At 52.5% G+C, this 22,970-nt stretch overlaps 1 protein-coding gene and 1 pseudogene across 2 annotated transcripts; one reads left to right on the forward strand and one right to left on the reverse strand.

The window, feature by feature from the left end:
* Nucleotides 1–10,206: 10,206 nt before the first annotated feature.
* On the reverse strand, nucleotides 10,207–12,345 carry LOC149357653 (uncharacterized). Its single transcript, XM_089576645.1, has one exon. The coding sequence runs from the start codon at nucleotides 12,343–12,345 to the stop codon at nucleotides 10,207–10,209; it is 2,139 nt and encodes a 712-aa protein (XP_089432771.1).
* Nucleotides 12,346–14,979: 2,634 nt separating this feature from the next.
* On the forward strand, nucleotides 14,980–17,234 carry LOC149357654 (uncharacterized; annotated as a pseudogene). The gene is made up of 3 exons (XR_016291857.1): nucleotides 14,980–15,648; nucleotides 15,711–15,922; nucleotides 17,074–17,234. The product of XR_016291857.1 is annotated as an uncharacterized LOC149357654 (transcript).
* The last annotated feature ends 5,736 nt before the right edge of the window (nucleotides 17,235–22,970 follow it).

A 22,970-nucleotide genomic window follows, 5' to 3' on the forward strand; every position in this document is an offset into this window, starting at 1 on the left:
AATTAAAGAAAAATGAACACTCTGCTAGTTGGTAAAAGAGGGCTAACAACACTTGGAACGGGCTACGCGCAGAGCTAGCACAGACAAACTTTATTTAGTTCAGATAAGTGGCAGGAGGGCGGACTTGCCCCCCACCCTCCCCGCCGCGTCCTTGTCAACAGGCCGAGATCCCTCGGGACCTGGGGGCTTCGAAGGCTAGTCTTACGACGGTCTTATGCTCTTCCAGGTCCTATGGCTGCGTGGCGATACCACTCAGGACTCCTTACTGACAGCTGCAGCGGTGCATTGGGCGCATGCAAACGTCATATGGGCTGGGCAGCTCCTCTACAGGGCGAAATGCCGCGTCGGACCGCGGGTACGGGCGCTCAATGCGAGGCGCCGCTGTAACATCGTTGATGCAGACGACTCACTAAGATTTAGACTAGATGTTGCATAAATTATTGCTACCTCACAAGAGAAAAAATAAAATAATACTTTTTACTCTAACGCGAAATATATCTGCGATAAGAAATGCATAGTTGCCATGATGAGCACAAACGTCTGGCCACAATGCATCAAAAATTTGAAAGCTCTACAACAATGTCTTTGTTGTAAGCTTGGAGCTCACACTGTTTTACTTGCTGCAGAAATGAGGTTCCTTCTGTCTCAGCAAATAATAAGTTCCCACTAAGCATTTTTAGCACAAGCGGGAAGTGATTGTTTTCGTTCAGAAATCTGGCCACCAAGGTTATTCACGTAAGTCCGGCAACAAAGTAAAAAATTTGAAACAAATGTTAAATATTGTTATAAAATACTTAGGCAGCTACAAATTTTGAATTTATAAAGCAGAACATATCCGCGAATAGAAATAGTTGCCATTATGAGCACAAACGTCTGGCCACACTGCATAAAAAATCTGAAAGCTCAACAACAATGTCTGTTGTAAGATTGGAACTTACGCTGTTTTGATTGCTGTGGAAATGAGGCTGTTTTTGTGTCAGCAAATAATGTGTTGCCACTGAGCATTTTTAGTAAAAGTGGGAAGTGATAGTTTTCGTTCAGAAATCTGGCCACCAAGGTTATTCACGTAAGTCTGGCAACAGTCTAAATTTTGAAACAAATGTTAAATTTTGTTATAAAATATTTATGCAGCTGCAAATTTGGAATTAATAAGATTTGTTTAGTTTACATCGTTGCACATAATCGTTTGGTGTAATGTTTAGGCATTTGACGCCCATAACTTCTACTACACTTGTGCACAACTCTGCAGGGTTGTCGCCAGTTGGTTCAGTGACTCTCGCTGTCAGGGGTTCGGTGATCGCGCGATTGATTGATTGATTACAAAGATCTTTATTTCTTCAATGTTCTCAGAACACGTGGCTGGGCCACCCAGTGCGGTAGTCCACTGCCTGCTGCTGCAGCGCTGGCCCTCCACACATGACAGTAGACATGACATGATAAGTTATCACGTGGTTTGAGCGCTATCTTCCGCTCCACCAGCAAGAGTAAAATTTAACCGGTCGTAATTGGCTATTCATTGTTGATTATCCCAAAACGTACCTATACACTATTTGAAATACATTCGGGAAGGACATAGTAGTTTAGGACGCTTATAATATTCAAAACACACACCGTGAAATACTCAAGCCTTTTAGCTTTTCCCTTCTGCTGAAAGGCGACCAGTTCGGCTCTGAGTTCAACATGTGAGATCGGTTCACTAGAAAAATGTCATCCTACTGCTTGCTGGGCCGCAAGCAGTAGGATGTTGACGTGCCACTGGTCGGTATCGGTCAGCTCCGTGGGTGGGCGTCCTGCCTTGGTACGGAACAATGCGAGATACGACTGCCCTACACAAATACTCCGGAAGAGCCCCGTCTTCGCAAACCAGACCTGCTGTAGGTGAACTTGGCTTTGCTCAGCGCCCAAGTTGCACGAAGCACTTCATGGCGACATCCAGTCCGGGTGTGCTGCCGCTCATTTTTTCTGCGCCTCCGCGCGCGCGAGGACGCCTTTCGGCTGCGAACAACTAGCACCGACATTTGGAAAGCACGGCGGCCACAGCTCGCGAGCACCAAGCGGTTTTCCGCACTAGATCTCGCCCCCACAGCTCGCGGCGCATCATGGAGGAAGGAAAATGTCCTTTTTCCATGGTAACTCGGCGTTGAGCGAGTGCGCCGGCGGCCGCCGGGACAGGCGACTGGGAGAATGGAGTGAATAATTTCACTGCGACGAGTTTTCAGTGGGTGTTCGGCTCGACTAGATCGCCTTTATGGCTTTGGAAACAGCAGCACTGACGAAGGTCTACGCAGAGTCCTCCCCGTTAATCGGCGTGTCAGCGCGCGCTCATTTTTTTTTGCCTTCATATGCATTTTGTTTTCATATGTATTTTTTTGCAAATGGCAAGCACTCCGCCGCTTCCCTTCAGCCCCGCGCGCTGCATAGCAGGAACTTTGAACAGTAAATAATTAGCACTGTTTGTGGACCTCGTAGGGCACTGTTAGAGCAGCACCGTCGCGTGAAGTGTTTCGCCCGTGTCGCTTGCTTGGTCCTGCATACACGGAAATTTTACGCGTCGCCCGGAAATACACCCGCGACTGGGAAATCGGACTCCGCCGTGCACGCTTCTCGGGTTCTGATCTATGTGCTCCCCGCCCGCCTCTGTCTTGGCCTCAAAACGCGGACCGACTTGGCCAGAGAAAATATTCAATTTGCTGTGGCCGTAAGGCAGCGCAGCAAAATTAAAGAAAAATGAACACTCTGCTAGTTGGTAATAGAGGGCTAACAACACTTGGAACGGGCTACGCGCAGAGCTAGCACAGACAAACTTTATTTAGTTCAGATAAGTGGCAGGAGGGTGGACTTGCCCCCCACCCTCCCCCCGCGTCCTTATCAACCGGCCGAGATCCCTCGGGACCTGGCGGCTTGGAAGGCTTGTCTTACGACGGTCTTATGCTCTTCCAGGTCCTATGGCTGCGTGGCGATACCACCCAGGACTCCTTACTGACAGCTGCAGCGGTGGATTGGGCGCATGCAAACGTCATATGGGCTGGGCAGCTCCTCTGCAGGGCGAAATGCCGCGTCGGACCGCGGGTACGGGCGCTCGATGCGAGCGCCGCGTAACATCGTTGATGCAGACGACTCACTAAGATTTAGACTAGATGTTGCATAAATTATTGCTACCTCACAAGAGAAAAAATAAAATAATACTTTTTACTGTAACGCGAAACACATCTTCGATAAGAAATGCATAGTTGCCATGATGAGCACAAACGTCTGGCCACAATGCATCAAAAATTTGAAAGCTCAACAACAATGTCTTTGTTGTAAGCTTGGAACTCACACTGTTTTACTTGCTGCAGAAATGAGGTTCCTTTTGTCTCAGCAAACAATAAGTTCCCACTAAGCATTTTTAGTACAAGCGGGAAGTGATAGTTTGGTTCAGAAATCTGGCCACCAAGGTTATTCACGTAAGTCTGGCAACAAAGTAAAAAATTTGAAACAAATGTTAAATATTGTTATAAAATATTTAAGGAGCTACAAATTTTGAATTTATAAAACAAAAACATATCCGCGAATAGAAACAGTTGCGATTATGAGCACAAACGTCTGGCCACACTGCATAAAAAATCTGAAAGCTCAACAACAATGTCTTTGTTGTAAGATTGGAACTTACGCTGTTTTGATTGCTGCGGAAATGAGGCTGTTTTTGTGTCAGCAAATAATATGTTGCCACTGAGCATTTTTAGTAAAAGTGGGAAGTGATAGTTTTCGTTCAGAAATCTGGCCACCAAGGTTATTCACGTAACTCTGGCAACAGTCTAAATTTTGAAACAAATGTTAAATTTTGTTATAAAATATTTATGCAGCTGCAAATTTGGAATTAGTAATATTTGTTTAGTTTGCATCGTTGCACATAATCGTTTGGTGTAATTTTTAGGCATTTGAAGCCCATAACTTCTACTACACTTGTGCACAACTCTGCAGGGTTGTCGCCAGTTGGTTCAGTGACTCTCGCTGTCAGGGGTTCGGTGATCGCGCGATTGATTGATTGATTGATTACAAACATCTTTATTTCTTCAATGTTCTCAGAACATGTGGGTGGGCCGCCTAGTGCGGTAGTCCACTGGCTGCTGCTGCTGCGCTGGCCCTCCCCACATGACAGTAGACATGACATGATAAGTTATCACGTGGTTTGAGCGTTATCTTCTGCTCCACCAGCAAGAGTAAAATTTAACCGGTCGTAATTGGCTATTGATCGTTGATTATCCCAAAACGTACCTATACACTATTTCAAATACATTCGGGAAGGACATAGTAATTTAGGCCGCTTATAATATCCAAAACACACACCGTGAAATACTCAAGCCTTTTAGCTTTTCCCTTCTGCTGAAAGGCGACCAGTTCGGCTCTGAGTTCAATGTGTGAGATCGGTTCACTAGAAAAATGTCATCCTACTACTGCTTGCTGGGCCGCAAGCAGTAGGATGTTGACGTGCCACTGGTCGGTATTGGTCAGCTCCGTGGGTGGGCGTCCTGCCTTGGTACGGAACAAAGTGAGAAACGACTGCCCTACACCAATACTCCGGAAGAGCCCCGTCTTCGCAAACCAGACCTGCTGTAGGAGAACTTGGCGTTGCTCAGCGCCCAAGTTGCACAAAGCACTTCTTGGCGACATCCAGTCCAGGTGTGCTGCCGCTCATTTTTTCTGCGCCTCCGCGCGCGCGACGACGCCTTTCGGCTGCGAACAACTAGCACCGACTTTTGGAAAGCACGGCGGCCACAGCTCGCGAGCGCCAAGCGGTTTTCCGCACTAGATCTCGCCCCCACAGCTCGCGGCGCATCATGGAGGAAGGAAAATGTCCTTTTTCCATGGTAACTCGGCGTTGAGCTAGTGCGCCGGCGGCCGCCGGGACAGGCGACTGGGAGAATGGAGTGAATAATTTCACTGCGACGAGTTTTCAGTGGGTGGTCGGCTCAACTAGATCGCCTTTATGGCTTTGGAAACAGCAGCACTGACGAAGGTCTACGCAGAGTCCTCCCCGTTAATCGGCGTGTCAGCGCGCGCTCATTTCTTTTTGCCTTCATATGCATTTTGTTTTCATATGTATTTTTTTGCAAAGGGTAAGCACTCCGCCGCTTCCCACTAGCCCCGCGCGCTGCATAGCAGGAACTTTGGACAGTAAATAATTAGCACTGTTTGTGGACCTCGTAGGGCGCTGTTAGAGCAGCGCCGTCGCGTGAAGTGTTTCGCCCGTGTCGCTTGCTTGGTCCTGCATACACAGAAAATTTTACGCGTCGCCCGGAAGTACACCCGCGACTGGCAAATCGCACTCCGCCGTGCGCGATTCTGGGGTTCTGATCTATGTGCTCCCCGCCCGCCTCTGTCTTGGCCTCAAAACGCGGACCGACTTGGCCAGAGAAAATATTCAATTTGCTGTGGCCGTAAGGCAGCGCAGCAAAATTAAAGAAAAATGAACACTCTGCTGTTGGTAATAGAGGGCTAACAACACTTGGAAGGGGCTACGCGCAGAGCTAGCATAGACAAACTTTATTTAGTTCAGATAAGTTGCAGGAGGCCGGACTTGCCCCCCCCCCCCCCCCCTCCCCTCCGCGTCTTTGTCAACCGGCCGAGATCCCTCGGGACCTGGCGGCTTCGAAGGCTTGTCTTACGACGGTCTTCTGCTTTTCCAGGTCCTATGGCTGCGTGGCGATACCACCCAGGACTCCTTACTGTCAGCTGCAGCGGTGGATTGGGCGCATGCAAACGTCATATGGGCTGGGCAGCTCCTCTGCAGGGCGAAATGCCGCGTCGGACCGCTGGTATGGGCGCTCGATGCGAGGCGCCGCTGTAACACCGTTGATGCAGACGACTCACTAAGATTTAGACTAGATGTTGCATAAATTATTGCTACCTCACAACAGAGAAAATAAAATAATACTTTTTACTGTAACGCGAAACATATCTGCGATAAGAAATGCATAGTTGCCATGATGAGCACAAACGTCTGGCCACAATGCATCAAAAATTTGAAAGCTCAGCAACAATGGGTGCGTTCCAATTCTCCCGAGTAGACGTCTACTTAGACGTCTTGCCGGACAGCCGCCATTTTGAGACACGTTCCATTTCTCACAAAGCCGTCTAAGAAGACTGCTTCGCCGAAGTCAACATCGATGCAGGCTAACTTCCTGTCTAAAGATGGCGGAGCATTTGGTGCAGTCAGAGCTGAGCATGGATGGAGCTGAGTGAGCCGTGCTCTTGGCGGGCACTGGAAGCCCGGAGACGCACCATCTTTCAAGTGTCAGTCATTCCGTTAAGTTGATTTTTATAGGAACTGGCGGCAAATAAAGCCGCCTTTGTGTACCTACGATTATATTTGTGAATCGCGCGAGAGGAAATCGTGCGGGTGAGAACGTCTGCTATGCAGGTGAGATCGTCTGCTGAAGCGGTAGCGATGAACGCACCATTATTGCAGAAAAAAAATAAAACAAGAACTAGCAAACTACTAACAGAGCGTTTTTAACTTGTTTTATTAAGAATTTTAAAGAACATAGGAATGCAACTATTCGAAAATGTTAGTTCAGTTTATATGCCGCAAGGCGGCGCGTGAAGTAGACACGTTCCAATATGTAGACATGTAGACGGCTTCCTAGACGTCACACTAGACGTCTTGTTGGACGTCTAGAGAATTGGAACGCACCCTACGTCTTTGTTGTAATTAAGCTTGGAACTCACACTGTTTTACTTGCTAGAGAAATGAGGCTGCTTTTGTCTCAGCAAATAATAAGTTCCCACTAAGCATTTTTAGTACAAGCGGGAGGTGATAGTTTTGGTTCAGAAATCTGGCCACCAAGGTTATTCACGTACGTTTGGCAACAAAGTAAAAAATTTGAAACAAATGTTTAATATTGTTATAAAATACTTATGCAGCTACAAATTTTGAATTTATAAAACACAAAACATATCCGCGAATAGAAATAGTTGCCATTATGAGCACGAACGTCTGGCCACACTGCATAAAAAATCTCAAAGCTCAACAACAATGTCTGTTGTAAGATTGGAACTTACGCTGTTTTGATTGCTGCGGAAATGAGGCTGTTTTTGTGTCAGCAAATAATAAGTCGCCACTGAGAATTTTTAGTCAAAGTGGGAAGTGATAGTTTTCGTTCAGAAATCTGGCCACCAAGGTTATTCACGTAAGTCTGGCAACAGTCTAAATTTTGAAACAAATGTTAAATTTGGTTATAAAATATTTATTCAGCTGCAAATTTGGAGTTAATAAAATTTATTCACTTTGCATCGTTGCACATAACCGTTTGGTGTAATTTTTAGGCATTTGAAGCCCATAACTTCTACTACACTTGTGCACAACTCTGCAGGGTTGTCGCGAGTTGGTTCAGTGACTCTCGCTGTCAGGGTTTCGGTGATCACGCGAGGTCATCACCGTGTCATGACAATGTGGGTGTGGCCGTTCGATGCCCAGCGCAGCCGGTAAGCAAACGTAGTGAATGAGACAGAGGCGTGTTAAGAGGTAAAAACAACGTTTATAGGGTCGATACGAAGAATACGACAGCTTTTAGAGAGGCGTAATGGATATCCTACAAAGCAATTACGGCAAAACACATCGCATTAAATATACTGAATTAAGAGCTCAGCCCTGTAATTGCCTCCGCTTAGCAGGGGCACCGCAACCAGGCTTTGCTGGGAAGGGGCATGAAAGGATAGAGGAGTGGAAGCGAGTCGGGCTCGGTGTGGGGCACTGGGCAGGTTAGTCCGGCAGGAAGGAAGTCGCAGGCGATGGCAACAAGGCCAGAGCAAGGCGGCACCCGCGCACGTTGGTGAGAAACGTCCCCGTTGTAGAGGGTAGCGAGGCGGTCGACACTTCCCCGAGGTCCAGACGAATCCGGGGTGGGGTCGGCCGTGCTTACTGCCGTCCTCAGCGCACACGGGCAGCCTGAACCCGCCTCGGGGGTCGAACAGCTAATGCCGCAACGGGGCGCACACACACGATCGTGCACGGATAAGAAGTCACTACACACGCCGAAGTAGCAGAGGGCGATCGTGAGAGGAGACGGGCCCACGGAGTGCCGTGCGAACGAGCCCCGCATGTTGAAGGCGTGAAGTTACTCAGACGAGAGCCAGGTACGCACTGCCGATTAGTGGTTCTTGTTGGTTGAAGAATGTGTTCGTGCAGTGCTTGCCGTTGTCTCCTATGAGGGTCACGCTCGCTGCGCTGCACTGGGAAGGGGAAAGGGAATGAAAGAGACAGAATAGGGCACGGATCGTGACGTAGCGAAGGCGGAAAAGGAGTCGAACCATGCGGCGCAGAAGTGCGCAAGTCGAACACGCGTCCCAGGGACTCCCTGCGCGAAGTCCACCACCTCAGTGGTTGCGGGCTGAGTAACTGCGCGCGGTAGAATAAGTTGGAAAAATGCGAAGAAGGGAGTGCCGCAAAGCCGCAGAGGGCATGAAATGCGCGCAAAAAGAGGAGTAGGGCTCTAGCGCGGCACAGCGAGAGAGCGGGATAGCAGGGGCAGCGAGACACGGACCGGAGTGTGGCGGCAGAGTCGGAGGCGTCCGGGCCAGCCCCTCCATGAACACGGCAACGCAGACTACCGCCCTTAGATAGCGAAGCGCTTGTCCAACCGGCCCTGTGTTTGCCGGCAACTGCGGCCAACCCCCGAGTGCACCCACGGCCACGAGAGCACCCACAGAATCGAAAAAACGCGCAGCGCGCGGGGACGAAGAGAGTCAAAAAGGAAAGAGGTGGCTCGTCCAAAAATATAGAGCGGCCGGAGAGATGAGCGGGCTATAGGAGCGCGCTGTGTACTTAGCGAACACTGAGGCGCGCGTGTAAGGTAGTCATGCGGGTAGAGACCTCGCATATGGTTTGCCGCATGCGCGGTTAGCGGGCTATGGAATTGCGTGCGGTGAAGTTAGGCCGCCAGGGAGGCGAGCCAAGGATGAGGGTGCACAGGAGCGAGTCACGCCCTGAGCGAGAAGAAAGCGCGTGCGGCAGCGCGGCGGCGACGGAGCAAGCGGAGGCGGCAGAAGAGGAAGGGTCCGGGGCGGCTCACCCGCGGACACGACAGCGCAGACTACCGCTCTTAGATAGCGATGTGCGTGCCCGACCTGCGCTGTGTGGGCCTACGACTGCGGCCAACCCAGCGAAATGCCCGCAGCCCAAGAGCAACGCGGAGAATGCGCCGGAACGGGCGCCGCCAGCGCGAGAGGAGCCGGGAGGGCATGAGGTGGAAGCGGGCCAGAATGGCGCGCGCTCAGGGAAAAGCGGAAAAGGCAGCGTGAATAGCAGGCACACGAAGTGCGTGCGGGAGAGTTCACCGTTCGTCCAGAGTACAGGGCATGCTATCCGAGCAGCAGACACACGCGAACAACGCACACAGGTAATCCGTTTGAGAGCGGTGAAAAAGTCTGCTAGGAAGACCACTGCTGAGCAGGGCGGAGAGATTTGTTGCTGCTGAAAGACCGCCGAGAAGGAGGCGCAGCCGAGATGTCCATGGATGACTCTTGAGTAATCCAGGGTGCCGAGCCGCTGTCGGGCGCGCGTCGTAGAACGCAGTCTCCATCGTCGTCGTCAGCGCAGACAAAGGGCCTGTTGACAGACGTGGATAGTGGTTCTTGTTATTGGGTGAAGAAATGGTCGTGCAGTGCTTGCTGTTATCTCCTATGAAGGGTCACGATCGCTGCACTGCACTGGGAAGGGGAATGGGAATGAAAGGGATAGAGTAGAGGACGGGTCGGGAGGAAGCGAAGGCGGTGAGGGAGTGGGAAAAATCGGCGCGGAAGCACTCACAAAGGGGCCCTCTGCGCGAAACCCACCACCTCAGGGCTGCGGGCAGGGTAGTTGCGCGCGGTCGAAGAAGTCAGGAGAGCCGCAAAGCGACAGCGGGCACGAAATGCGCGCACAGAGAGAAGTCGTGAACGTGTGCCGCGGAGCGGCGGCGAGGCGCGAGACCTCGTTCGGCGCGCGGACCCGTGGGAGATGCAGCCGCCGATTGGAGGAGCGGCGGGCCAATGAGAGAGGGGACGCTTGGATCCCAGGATGCCGAAAAGTAGCGAGCAAGGAAACTGCGCGCGGTAGAATAGTGAAAATAAAGGTGGATAAATGTTTGCACAGGGCAAATGTGAGTGGCGGGCTTCTCGCATGGGAGCGCACTTTGTGTGAGGCGGTGTTCAATCACCGTGGAAGGCACAGAAACGTTGTGGGCACTAAAGACGCTTCGTGAGGCCCGCTTCGACGATGTATCGGACCAGCGCTCGAAGCGCATCACGCGTTTTGTGGCGAGTGGCGTTGGGGAACACAAGTTCGCCGATGGTATCGCAGGGAAGTCCGAGCTCCCTGTAGGAAGCGAGCATAATTGATCTCTCGCTGTTGAAAGCGGGGCAGTCACGCAAGAGATGCTCGACTGTCTCTGTTGAGCCGCAGTTCTCGCACAGTGTGTTGGTTTGGCCCATGAGGCGATTACGGCGCTCAGCCGTTCTAACACAGCCGATTCTCAGGCGGAGAAGGGCGAGTGCGTTACGACCAAAGTCGAGGAAAGGTGTTGGCCGGGGTGCGTTGCCCGAGGCGACACGGAGGTCGGGGTGACAGGTGATAACACTGCACCGGATAATGTGTCGTGCGATGTCGAAGGGTGTGATTTCTTTACACACGGGCACTGAGGCGTTGTCATGCGCTGATGTGGCAAGACGATCGGCATCGTCATTTCCGCTCACACCCACATGGGAGGGGATCCACTGGATGACAATGTCGCAGCCACGGGCAGAGAGGCGACAAAATTTTTGGTAGAGGCACTGCACACAGTTCGCGTTGTTTTCAGGTCGCTGGAGTTGCGTGAGGGCAGCACGAGAGTCGCACAGAATTGCGACGTAGGTGAGCTCCGTGTGTTCAGAGATGATGTCGGCTGCCAGGTGAAGTCCGGCGATTTCCGCTGTGGTGGACGAGGAGAAGTGGCGTACACGGCACTGCCTCTCAACACCCAGAGCGGGGACGACACATGCAGCGGTGGCAGAGCTCCTGTCAGCAGATACGGAGCCGTCTGTGTATAGATGCACTCGCGCACTGTAGTCGAAGTCAATGCGCTGTGCGGTTTCCTGTCGAATTGCACAGGTTGGAGTGGCATGTTTGGCTCGAACTCCTGTTATGGTGAGCTCGATGCGAAGGTTAGGTGCTTGATGCGGTGGCGGCAAGAAAGGCACAACAGCAGAGACAGCCCCAACGATGCGGTCAAAGTCATGTAGGGCTTGCGTCATGCGCGACTGTGATGCGGCGCGGATGTCAGTGAGAATTTGTTGTGAGCCAGGCGCTTGGTGGAGGCGCTCAAGGTGGTTGAGAGCGGTGCGTTCAGCTCGGAATGAGACAGGCCACACACGAAGTTCGGCATATGTGGGGCCAATTTGCAAGCTTCGAGGTAGACAGGCAAAGCGTCGTATGGCTGTGCGTTGGTCAATGTCGAGCGTCTTCCACTGCTTAGGGCGTAGGCGGAGGAGTGGGAGCGCGTAGAGAATGCGCGCTGTTGCAATGCCTTCGTAGAGACGAAGTGGGAGGGTGGGTGTTACGCCCTCTCCGCGAGCAAGTAGGCGGGATGCCATGTCGGCTGTGCGCTTGTTTGCGCTTCGGATATCTCCGATTGCGGCGTTGTATTTGAGTTTCCTGTCAATGTTGAGTCCCAGGTATTTGCCACTGGCTTGCCAGGGCAAAGGTGCGCCCTGTAGCTGCAGTGGTTGCGTGAGTTTGATGGTCGTGGCTCGGGGGTGGAACATCATGGCCACTGTTTTCTCCGATGACGTGGAGAGGCCGATTTCGTGCAGGTACGACGCAACGGCGGTGAGCGCAGCTTGCAGGTCGCGGCGTATTTCAGGGTCGTAAAGGGTGGGGCCCGCAGCGAAGAGGGAAATGTCGTCTGCGTAAATTACCAGACGTATTTTGTGCGTGGTGCGTGGTAGGCGCCTGGGCAGTTGAGCAAGGGCCAGATTAAATAAGAACGGGCTGAGTACACTGCCTTGCGGAACGCCACTGTTGACGGCGCGTGGTGTGCTCAGTGCGTTTCCCAGCCTGACCTGATAGGTCCGGTCTGTGAGGAAGCTCTTCACGTAGCTCAGGAGCCTCCCGGAGACTCCGAGCCAGAGGAGAGATGCGACAATGACGTGATGCGGCAGCAGATCAAAGGCACTGCGCACGTCGAGTAGGACGAGGTAGGCTCCCTGACGCCTCGCTTTGGCATCTTCAAGAGTGGAGATTACGTGTGAGAGGCAGTCAGCAGTGCAGCGTCGTCTTCTGAAACCGCTCTGCTCACCAGGTAGGGCGTCGCGGGCGCTAGCAATCCACTCGAGTCTGCGGAGAGCCATGGCCTTGAGGGTTTTCTCTGCAGCTGATGTCAGGGAGATTGGGCGGTAGGAGTTCAAAGCTCCTAAGGGCTTGCCTTTTTTAAGTATTGGCACGACAACGGCACTCTTCAAGTCAGCAGGGACATTGCCGCTTCTCCAAATTGCGTTATAAGCAGCAAGGAGAGCTGGGCGTTGTTGCGTGTCGATGTTGAGGAGGAGTTGATAGGTGATGCCGTCAGGTCCAAGTGCACTGCGGCTGGCGCGGCGTCGTCCGAGCGCGTGGCCAAGTTCATGCAAAATAAAGTCTGCATTGCACACGTCTGTGATGACGCAGGCGAGTCGTTCATTAGCACATGGGAGAGGTTCAAAGTGGGGCACAATGCTGCGCGTCGAAGTGGCTGTGGTTGCGAAGTGGCACCGCGGAACTTGTGGGTTAAGCATTGCGCAAAAGATTTTCCGGGCGCGTCCAGGGCGGCGGGAATCGTTGAGAGCGGCACAAAGCTGAGCCCAACTCTGTTTGCGGCGGCGCACTGCGTGGCGACGACAGAATGCATCCAGTCTTTTATATAGGGTCCAATGCTCAGGCTTTCGCGTGCGTATGGCTCTGCGTTGGGCGATATGACGGGCTGCTCTAAGGTTGAGTAGCTTCAAGTCGGGGGCCGGGGTACCGGCGGGAACATTGCAGCGGACTGTGGCCGATTTCGCACAGGCTGCCAGGTGGGCGAAGAGACACGTGTTTGTAGGAGGTGGAGCACTGCTCGCACTACGAAACGCACTCCAATTGACAACACTGTAAGTGCGCGTTGCTGGCCGGACGGAGTGGGAGGGCGTAAGTATAATGGGAAAATGGTCAGAGCCCTGTGTGTCGGGTTCGCACTTCCAGTGGTATGCACAGGTTCTGGTGACAAGAGTCAGGTCAATTGCGGTTTGCTGGCCAAGTCGCTGGACGTGTGTGACACTGCCGGTGTTAATAACATGTAGTTGTGTTGCCTGGGCCACTGCGAGCAGCTTACGGCCACGGCGGTTTACACTGCTACACCCCCAGTAGGTGTGATACGCGTTGAAGTCTCCGCACACAACCATGTCGTTGCCGAGGCGATTGGCCAATTGTGCGATGAGGGTTGCGTTCCAAGGCACATGTGGACGCACATACACGCTGGCGACTGCCGTGTCAGTGTTACGTACGCGCACAATCACAGCACAGTACTCAGCTACGTCACTGGCAAGATCACCGACTGACACAACAACATGGGCAGTGAGTTGCGGACGTATATGGCCGTACGCGGGCGACCAGCAGGGTGAGTGGAGTCACTACACGGCACTGCACTGCACGAGGCTAGAGCACAGCTGGTGGGTCCGCTGTAACCAATGAATCCCGGTAGTCTCACTTCTTCCGCGCGGGCGTATGTCTCTTGAAGCGCGAGAACATCACACTCGATGCCCAGAAGAAGGTGGACTAATTCAGCGTGACGGCGGCGCAAGGAACGGCAGTTCCACTGCCTTATGCATGCGCGGCCTGAGGAAGCGGGGGGCGCTAGCCATGTTGGCTCAAGGCCTGCTGTGCGGCCAAGGCCGCTGCACACAACTTGCGCGCAGTTGATGACGGCGGGAGCTCGTCGATGATAGCCTGGATGACCGCAGTAAGGGCGGCGATGATTGTGTCACGCTGATCGGAAGGTGACGACGGGGCTGATGGTGCCGCACGAGGTACTAAGACGGCGTCGCGGAAGGAGCGACCCGTAGTTGCGACAGTGGGAGGAGCGCCGGGCGCCGAGTTGCGTGCAGTAGCAGAATCGGTGCGCTGCGCAGAGCTGTGAGTGCTGGGCTGGGCTTGGCGGTTAGGTGCAGCAGTTACTGGCGGGGGAAGTGAGGTGGATTCTTTGCCTTGCCGTTCTCGGACAGTTCTGTCGGCCTCTTGTCGTGTGAGATGTTTTTCGGTCGTGGCGAGAACGGTGGCGACTTGTCGCTCGTGTTGCCAGCGTGGACAACGGGGCTCAGTGGTTGCATGCGTGCCGCGGCAGTTGGCGCAGCGAGGTTTCGGGGCGTCGCAGTTATCGGTGGCCTGGTCACCGCCGCAGCGTAGGCAGCGAGCCTTGTTTCGGCAAGTTTACGTGGTGTGCCCGAAGATGCCGCAGTTGTGGCATTGTAGCGGGCGAGGGAGACGGGCTCGGACTCGTCGGCGGAGCTTGAATAGGGCCACCTCTTGTGGGGGTTCGATGCCAGCGAAGCGGACGACGATGTTGGCACCACTGCGTGAGCAGCTGATGACGGGGACCTTGCTGTCGAGGCCAGGGCCCGTATTACGGAACTTTGTCAAAAATCTGTCAAAAGTTATTGACAGTGACGTCAAAATGACGAAACGATGTGACGTCGACGCCTGACGCAAAATTGACGCAACAAGGAATCAGGCAATTACAGCAGAGCGGCACCCCGAAGCATTTGTCTGCACGACGAGGGACCGTCTGCTAAAATTTTTCTAAAAGAGTAAAGAAATGCACAACGAAAAAAATAATTATTATTTTATTTTGCGAAAAAATCATGTTTGAAGTTGAAAAATATCAAGGAAAACAAGAAGCGCAAGAAGTTAGGCTATTAAATTTGCTAATGGGTAGGTAACTTTTGCTGCCGCGGGGGTGCGCAGGCGGCGGTAAAACGTCAACAAGCCGCTTTGCACGGAAACAGCTGTTCCACGCCTTGATACTGTTTTCTTACGCGGCGTCGAAAATCAAGGTACTGTGCGGTTGATCTAAGTGCGCAGGAAAATCGACGAAGCCAACTCTTTAAAGGTGCACTGAAGAGGATTCTGAACATGTCTTTTTGCCGCGGGAACTTGATGTACACGTTCCCAGCATTCTTAGGAGCTGCGACTTATTGCCCTGTGTGGCCGATTTCCTCAATTAAATCTAATTAACGTCCGGCTCCCGCCTTTTTTTTTTTAATTCGGCCTCATACGATGGGCGGAGTCTACCAACGCGTCGAGTGCCTTTCAGCCAGTTCCGTGGAGGCTTGCCGCTCCGTCATCGGCGGAGTAATACGTAGTAATACGCGGAGTGACTTTTGAAAATGCGCACGTTGTTGGCCGAACTACGTTCAGCCATTTGTGTTTTTGTAAGCCGATGAGATGGACATCGACGATCTCACAGAGCTTGAAAGAGAGATTCTTCGGCGGACGGCAGATTTAGGCGCCATCTCTTACGATAGTACGCCTTTGCGCGATACGGCCGAAGGTAGCTGCAGTGGCCATCCGTCCGGCCGTACCACGGACGAAGACTCGGACGCCGATGGCTCCGAGGACGGCTGGCAACGAGTGGGAAACGTGGACTGGTGAGTGATATGAACCCTATTATGCTCGTGGCACGCATCGCTGACATCCGTTTTCTGCGAAGGTGCCAGTGCGACGGCTGCGCTGCCATGCCGACAGCCATCGAGAACGTCTGCTGCCGGGAATGCCCGGCCGCCGTTAAAAGCAGCCGGGACACAACTGCATCACAGCGCACCCCGAGTTCGGGTATCTTTGCCTGAACGAGGGTGTGCTGCAGCTTGCATATTTAAACATGCGGCATTACCGGCAGCCAGGCATGGGCGACACCGCGAACGAGTAAGTACAACTGCAAGCTTCACGGATTGCGTAATAACGCTACCGGTGCTAGCTCTTGCAACTACGTTTATTGTCCACAGTGCGATCTAAAGCGCATACGCATGCGGTGCTGTTCTATTTAAAAAAAACGACAGAGAATGCCTAAAACTTCGTATACAGTGCGGAATCACGGTGTGCTATGGCCATAACCACTGCAAAAGACTGCAGCTGTCCACTGCGCAAACAAATGGGATCAGGATAGTTTGCACTGACAAAGCCCATTACTGTGCAGGAGACAGACTCATTCTCCTTTCAGGAATTAGATTACGAGCTATATAGCATAAGAAGCATGGAACCTTTTTTTACCTTACATGCTGTCATTTTCAGAAAAAGGAACCTTATTTACAGTTTCAGGAACGGCTGAAAATAAGGCAGACCTTATTGACTGCTAGTCTAATACATGTCCGGGTTCAGGTACGTCGGGATTTTGGCTGGTTTAAATTTATCTTTATTGCAGTTGGCAGCAACTGCTGAGCCAATTCGAAATTTCAAAGGAGATTGTCCTATCAGAAGTGGGCTTCTGGCACCTATATATATAAATTTCCTTAGTTGCAGTGATAACATAAATACTAGTAAGTGTGATGAAAAGTGTGCTTTTGGAGCATTTAGCAGAGTTGTAGAACTTGGTTCCCATATATGGAATTGTACATAGTGTATATTGCCGCCCAACACCTATCCTTTCTTACTATCGCTCCCCCCTTTCTTTCCCTCTCCCTGTCCTTTTATTCTCGCTAGCCGCAGCTCAGGTTTGGATGGCAGATGCCGCGGCTAGCAACATCGTTAGCTTCCATTGTTACTTTTTTTATTATCAATAAAGAGCCACTAGCAACAACAAGGGAGGTCAGCTTGAGACATCTAGAAAAGAGTGAACATTGGGCCTCAACCTTGGTGTGCATGCTTACTCAAGTCACCATTGTTTAGTGTAGTTACAGGAATGATTGTTTTTGGTTCAAATGAGTAAATATGCAGAACAGGCACTCTTCTGGCTGAATTAAAAAAATTAGGAGGCGGCTAGGGGTCAGAACATTCTGTCCCCTCCCGACTTGGATGCGCATCTGATCAACTTCATCCTGTGTACTGCTTGCTACATCTAATCATTGGCATTGTTTCAGGCACTACCGGTTTGCTGCCTACAGGCAGTGTGTGCTCTGGCTGTGGGGGCGGCTTGGGCGCCACAACAGAAGGCCCCTGCCCGCCTGCATGGTGAAGGCAATAAGGGCAAAATATCCTGCTGAAAACCATGTAGGTTTTCAGCTTGCAACTCCTTAAAAATAAAATAGTGAAGCGGGTAGACGACGACGACGACCAAGAGCGTGGGAAGAGTAGAAGACGACAACGAAGTTCGGACTGTGTTCTCGGTGCCGCTAGCAGCTGTTCTTTCCTATTTGTAAATATATTCTTTCCCGCAACATATTTGGTGGAGGTGCGGCTTTCCCCTACGTCTACCAACGACGGAGCTCCGCAGCGGCCGCCAGTTGCCTTCCCTCATCATGACCCAAGACGCCTCCCAGCAAACCTCAGCCCCGGCCATGACATCACTCGTTCTTTCTCCCCCTTGTGACCCTGGCACATTTTCTGGTACCGACAACACTGACGTCGACGACTGGATCAACATGTACGAGCGAGTGAGTACCTACAACCGCTGGGATCCGACCCTTATGCTCGCAAATGTAATATTCTACCTAAAAGACACTGCCCGGGTCTGGTATGAGACCCACGAAGACCATCTAACCAGCTGGGACGTGTGCAAAGAGAAACTCCGCGAATTGTTTGGACCGCCGCTCGGCCGAACACTTGCTGCTAAGAAGGACCTCGCCTCCCGAGCTCAAACATCTACGGAGTCCTATGTGTCGTACATTCAAGATGTGCTGGCCCTCTGTCACAAAGTTGACGCCAACATGCCCGAGTCTGACAAAGTCGGCCACGTGTTGAAGGGAATCGCCGACGATGCCTTCAACTTGCTCGTATACAAGAACTGCACTACAGTCGACGGAATTATTAAGGAATGTCGACGCTTCGAGGAAGCCAAAAGCAGGCGTATTAGCCAGCCGTACACACGCCTCCCCAACACGGCTGCGACTTCTTCATGTGAAGACCTGCGACACAGGGAAACTTCAGCGCCCCCAGAAAATGTGACCCGCATCATCCGACGCGAGCTCGAAGCTATGTCCCCTGCCCCCCTGCATCTACATGATGGCGACAACCGCTTGCCTACCATCTCTCTGGTACAAGCTGTCGTCCGCCAAGAGTTTGCAAACCTTGGTTTCCAGCCCGTCAGCCCTGTACGGTCTTCACCACCACCCGAAATCACTGCGATTGCTCCTGGACGACCTTCGTACTTCACTCCACGTCGCCGAAACCCTAACGACTGGCGGACAACCGACGACAGGCCCATTTGTTTCCATTGCCACCACATTGGCCACATCTCCCGCCACTGTCGAAATTATTGGTCCCGTCGCAGCACATACCGTCCTCTCAGCTCCCATCGCGACGACGAACAGCCCAGCCACTACACGCCCCCTCAAGCCCAGCACGGTGCTACAGTCGACGGCCAGATTCCCAGCTCCAGCCGCTCCCCGTCCCCCCTGCGTCGACAGTCTCGTTCGCCCCAACGCCGTCGCTCCTCTCCTGGCCCCTACGAACGCTCGCAAGCGGAAAACTAGACGCTGCAGTGTCTGGAGGTCATGCTGCAGTACAGCCCCAGTCCCAAAATCCTCGATTATCCCTTCGTGCACACCATAATTTGCTCGCCATTCATGTCGATGGAGTGCCTGTGAGAGCCCTGATCGATACAGGCGCGCACGTATCCGTCATGAGTTCAGCCCTACGACGCCGCCTCCGAAAAGTACTGACCCCTGCACCCAAAGCCGTTCTCCGCGTTGCCGACGGCGGAACGCCTCATGTTGTTGGACTATGCACAGCCCGTGTGACCATATCCGGCCGCCATACATCCATTCTGTTCTCTGTTCTAGACCAGTGCCCTCATGAAGTCATTCTTGGCCTCGACTTCCTGTCTGAGCATTCAGCCCTCATTGACTGCGTCACTAATGTTGTTCAGCTTGACCTTCCTCTTTCTGCTGAGTCGCCGTCCCCAGTTATACACAGTCTTTGTGCTGTCGACTTTGTTCGTCTACCGCCTCAAGCCGCAACTTACATTTCTTTCTCATCTGTTCCCCCTGTACCTGATGGTCACTACGTAGTCACTGCGGAACTTGACGTCGCCCTGACGCGCAGCATTGCGCTTCCACACATTGTATTTACATTGTCGGCCAACCGCGCGTACCTTCCTGTCCTGAACTTTGGTTCATCCATCCAACCGCTCCCGCAAGGCATCTCACTCGCCACGCTGTGCCCTGCTGCCGAATGTGTGATATCAGTGGTGGACAGCTGCTTACCTTCCACTCAGCAATGCCGGTTGCCTGCGGCCGCATCAACAGCGAACCCAACGGACGACTACCCTGACATGATCGCTTCTGACCTACCGCCGATGCGAGCTCGCGATATTAGGTGCCTCTTATCATCTTTCCGCGACATCTTCGACTTTGATAGCCGTGTTTTGGCTCGGACCTCTGTGGTGACGCATCACATAAACACCGGTGATTCCGCTCCTCTCCGCAGACGTCCGTACCGAGTGTCCAGCGCCGAACGCACCGTCATAAATCAAGAGGTGGACAAGATGCTCGCAAAAGACATCATCGAGCCCTCGTCAAGTCCTTGGGCTTCACCAGTCGTCCTGGTGAAAAAGGACGGCAGCTGGCGCTTCTGCGTTGATTATCGGCACCTCAACCGCATCACAAAAAAAGACGTATATCCACTCCCAAGGATCGATGATGCCTTAGATTGCCTCCACGGCGCCAAATATTTCTCTTCAATTGATCTTCGATCGGGGTACTGGCAAATTGCCGTTGATGAAAAGGACCGCGAGAAGACCGCCTTCGTGATGCCTGATGGCTTATACCAGTTTAAAGTCATGCCGCTCGGCCTCTGTAACGCCCCGGCTACCTTCGAACGAATGATGGACTCCCTTCTTCATGGCTTTAAATGGTCCACCTGCCTCTGTTACCTAGACGATGTTGTGGTTTTCTCGCCTACTTTTTCCACGCACCTCGAGCGCCTCTCCAATATTCTGACAGTGTTTCGTAACGCCAGACTTCAGCTGAACTCATCGAAATGCAAGTTCGGTTGTCGCCAACTCACTATTCTCGGACACCTCGTTGACGCTTCTGGTGTACGCCCAGATCCCATCAAAATTCAAGCTGTGAAGGACTTTCCTCTTCCAAGGTCGTCGAAAGATGTGCGCAGCTTTGTCGGCTTGTGCTCGTATTTTCACCGTTTTATCAAAGATTTCGCCGGCATCGCTCGTCCCCTCACCGATCTTCTGAAGAACGACACCCCCTTTACCTGGGGCCCTGCTCAAGAGAACTCATTTTCATCCCTCGTCCATTTGCTGACCACTCCGCCCATCTTAGCACATTTTGACCCGTCGTCTCCCACAGAGGTTCGCACCGACGCCTCCGGATATGGCATCGGCGCCGTCCTAGCCCAACGTCAACAGGGTCAAGATCGAGTCATCGCTTATGCCAGCCGCCTACTTTCAGCCGCAGAGCAAAATTACACCATTACTGAGCGTGAGTGTCTTGCCCTTGTCTGGGCAGTAGCTAAATTCAGACCCTACCTGTTCGGCCGTTCATTCGCTGTTGTCACTGATCGCCACGCTCTCTGTTGGCTGTCTTCACTAAAAGATCCCACCGGTCGCCTTGGTCGCTGGGCATTGCGCCTCCAAGAATACTCATACTCCGTCGTGTACAAGTCAGGGCGCCATCACCAGGACGCTGAATGTTTATCCCGATACCCTGTGGAACCACCTGACCTACAGGACGCAGAGACCCTGCCTTGCCTCTTAGCTATCTCTGATCTTGCCGATATTGCCAACGAACAGCGCCACGACTCATCTTTACGACCTATCTTTGATGGCATCCGTTCTGCAAACCGATCTCCGTCTCTGAACCTTTATGTGCTCCAGAACGGCATTTTGTATCGCCGAAACCTACGCTCCGATGGCCCTCCGCTCCTGCTCGTGATACCCCAACGTCTACGCTCTTCTGTCCTGGAAGAACTGCACGATCTGCCGACAGCCGGTCACCTTGGCGTGTCCCACACGTACGCTCGGGTGCGGCATCGCTTCTTTTGGCCTGCTCTCTATCGTTCCGTCAAGCGTTACGTGGCCACTTGCGACCTGTGTCAACGTCGGAAAAGGCCCTCCACTTTGCCTGCCGGTCTTCTGCAACCCATCGACATACCTCCGGAACCTTTTCACCGTGTTGGCCTCGACCTTCTTGGCCCTTTTCCAACACGTCCCTCTCCGGCAACAAGTGGATCGCTGTCGCAACTGATTATACGACTTGGTACGCCATCACGCGTGCTTTGCCGTCCAGCTGCGCTACCGATGTCACCGATTTTCTTCTGCAAGACGTCACCCTTCACCACGGCGCCCCTCGTCAACTGCTCACCGACCGCGGTCATTTTCTATCCAGAGTAGTTCACGACATTCTTCGTTCGTGTGACACGCAGCACCAGCTCGCGACAGCTTACCAATGGGCTTACGGAAAGGTTCAACCGCACGCTCACCGACATGTTAGCCATGTACATATCGCCAGACCACCGAGATTGGGACGCAGCCTTGCCTTATGTGACATTTGCATATAACTCTTCCCTTCATGACAGAACAGGCTATTCTCCTTTCTACCTTTTGTTTGGTAGGCATCCCACCTTGCCTTTGGACACACTCATGCCGCCTTCTTCAGCCCCCACCACTGCTTACGCTCGGGACGCCATCTCCCAGGCCACGCTGGCGCGCCAAATAGCACGTAGTAGGCTCCAAGCCTCTCAAGTTTCCCAGAAGTCAGCCTACGACCGCCGTCACCAGGCCGTCGAATTTACCCCAGGATCACTCGTCCTTCTCTGGACGCCCTCTCGCAGCGTCGGTCTCTCCGAGAAGCTCCTTTCGCACTACCGTGGCCCTTACCGTGTCGTGTGCCGTGTTACCGACGTGAACTATGAAATTGCTCCCCTTGAAACCTCGCCATCGTCCTCTGGCGCCACCACCGACATCGTCCACGTCTGTCGCCTTAAACCTTATCACGACGCTCATACGTCGCCGCCCTAACGCCGAGACGGCGTTTCAGCAGCCGGGGGTCCTGAAGTGGGTAGACGACGACCAAGAGCGTGGGAAGAGTAGAAGACAACGAAGTTCGGACTGTGTTCTCGGTGCCGCTCGCAGCTGTTCTTTCCTATTTGTAAATATATTGAACCATTGAAATATATTCAAAAATAGTGAACCATTTCGCACCTCATTTTTGCTTCCAATGCGTCACAGCATTTACAGATTGCATGCAGACCATTTTTGGGAATGTGCTTAGTTTATTCAGTGTCTGTGTAGTAGTATAGACAAAGTCTCTGCCTGACAGGCAAGGACAAGCTCGTCCTTGTCATACCTCAGCACCATGAGAGGTTGCTCAACTACACTCACACTCACGGCCACTTGCACTCACTTACACTCATGTCCACTCGCATTCACAAGCACTCATTCACGTCCTCTCACACACTAGCACTAATGTTCACTCACATTCACAACCCGTCACCCAAACTCATGACCACTCACTCAACCGCACAAGCTTCGCTTGTGTGGTTGAAGAGCTAGGCCAAGTAGATCAGGCTCATTGCATGGGTCTGGCCCAATAAAAAAAATTATGGCCCGAGCAGAGCTCTACAGTGCACACGGCCGGCCATAGAAAAAAAAACGAAGCGTCCACTGCAGTACTCGAGATCCCACCTTACGCTAGTTATTGCTGAGAAGTTGACAGTCGTGGTTTCAGCAGCAAGCATTGGAACTCTGTGTACAGAGCTCGAGCCGTGTAGGAGGCATGTCAACAGACATCTGCCTTTCTAGCTGTGGTAATGCGAAATTCGATAAAAGGATCGGACACAACTCGTATCGGTTCACTGCACC

Source organism: Amblyomma mixtum, chromosome 3 (assembly GCF_055824585.1).
Source record: "Amblyomma mixtum isolate Tamu chromosome 3, ASM5582458v1, whole genome shotgun sequence".
NCBI classification, from domain to species: domain Eukaryota; kingdom Metazoa; phylum Arthropoda; class Arachnida; order Ixodida; family Ixodidae; genus Amblyomma; species Amblyomma mixtum.

Excerpts from the sequence above, each read along its gene's own strand:
- LOC149357653 (XM_089576645.1), bottom strand. The coding sequence starts at position 12,345 with ATGGCTCTCCGCAGACTCGAGTGGATTGCTAGCGCCCGCGACGCCCTA.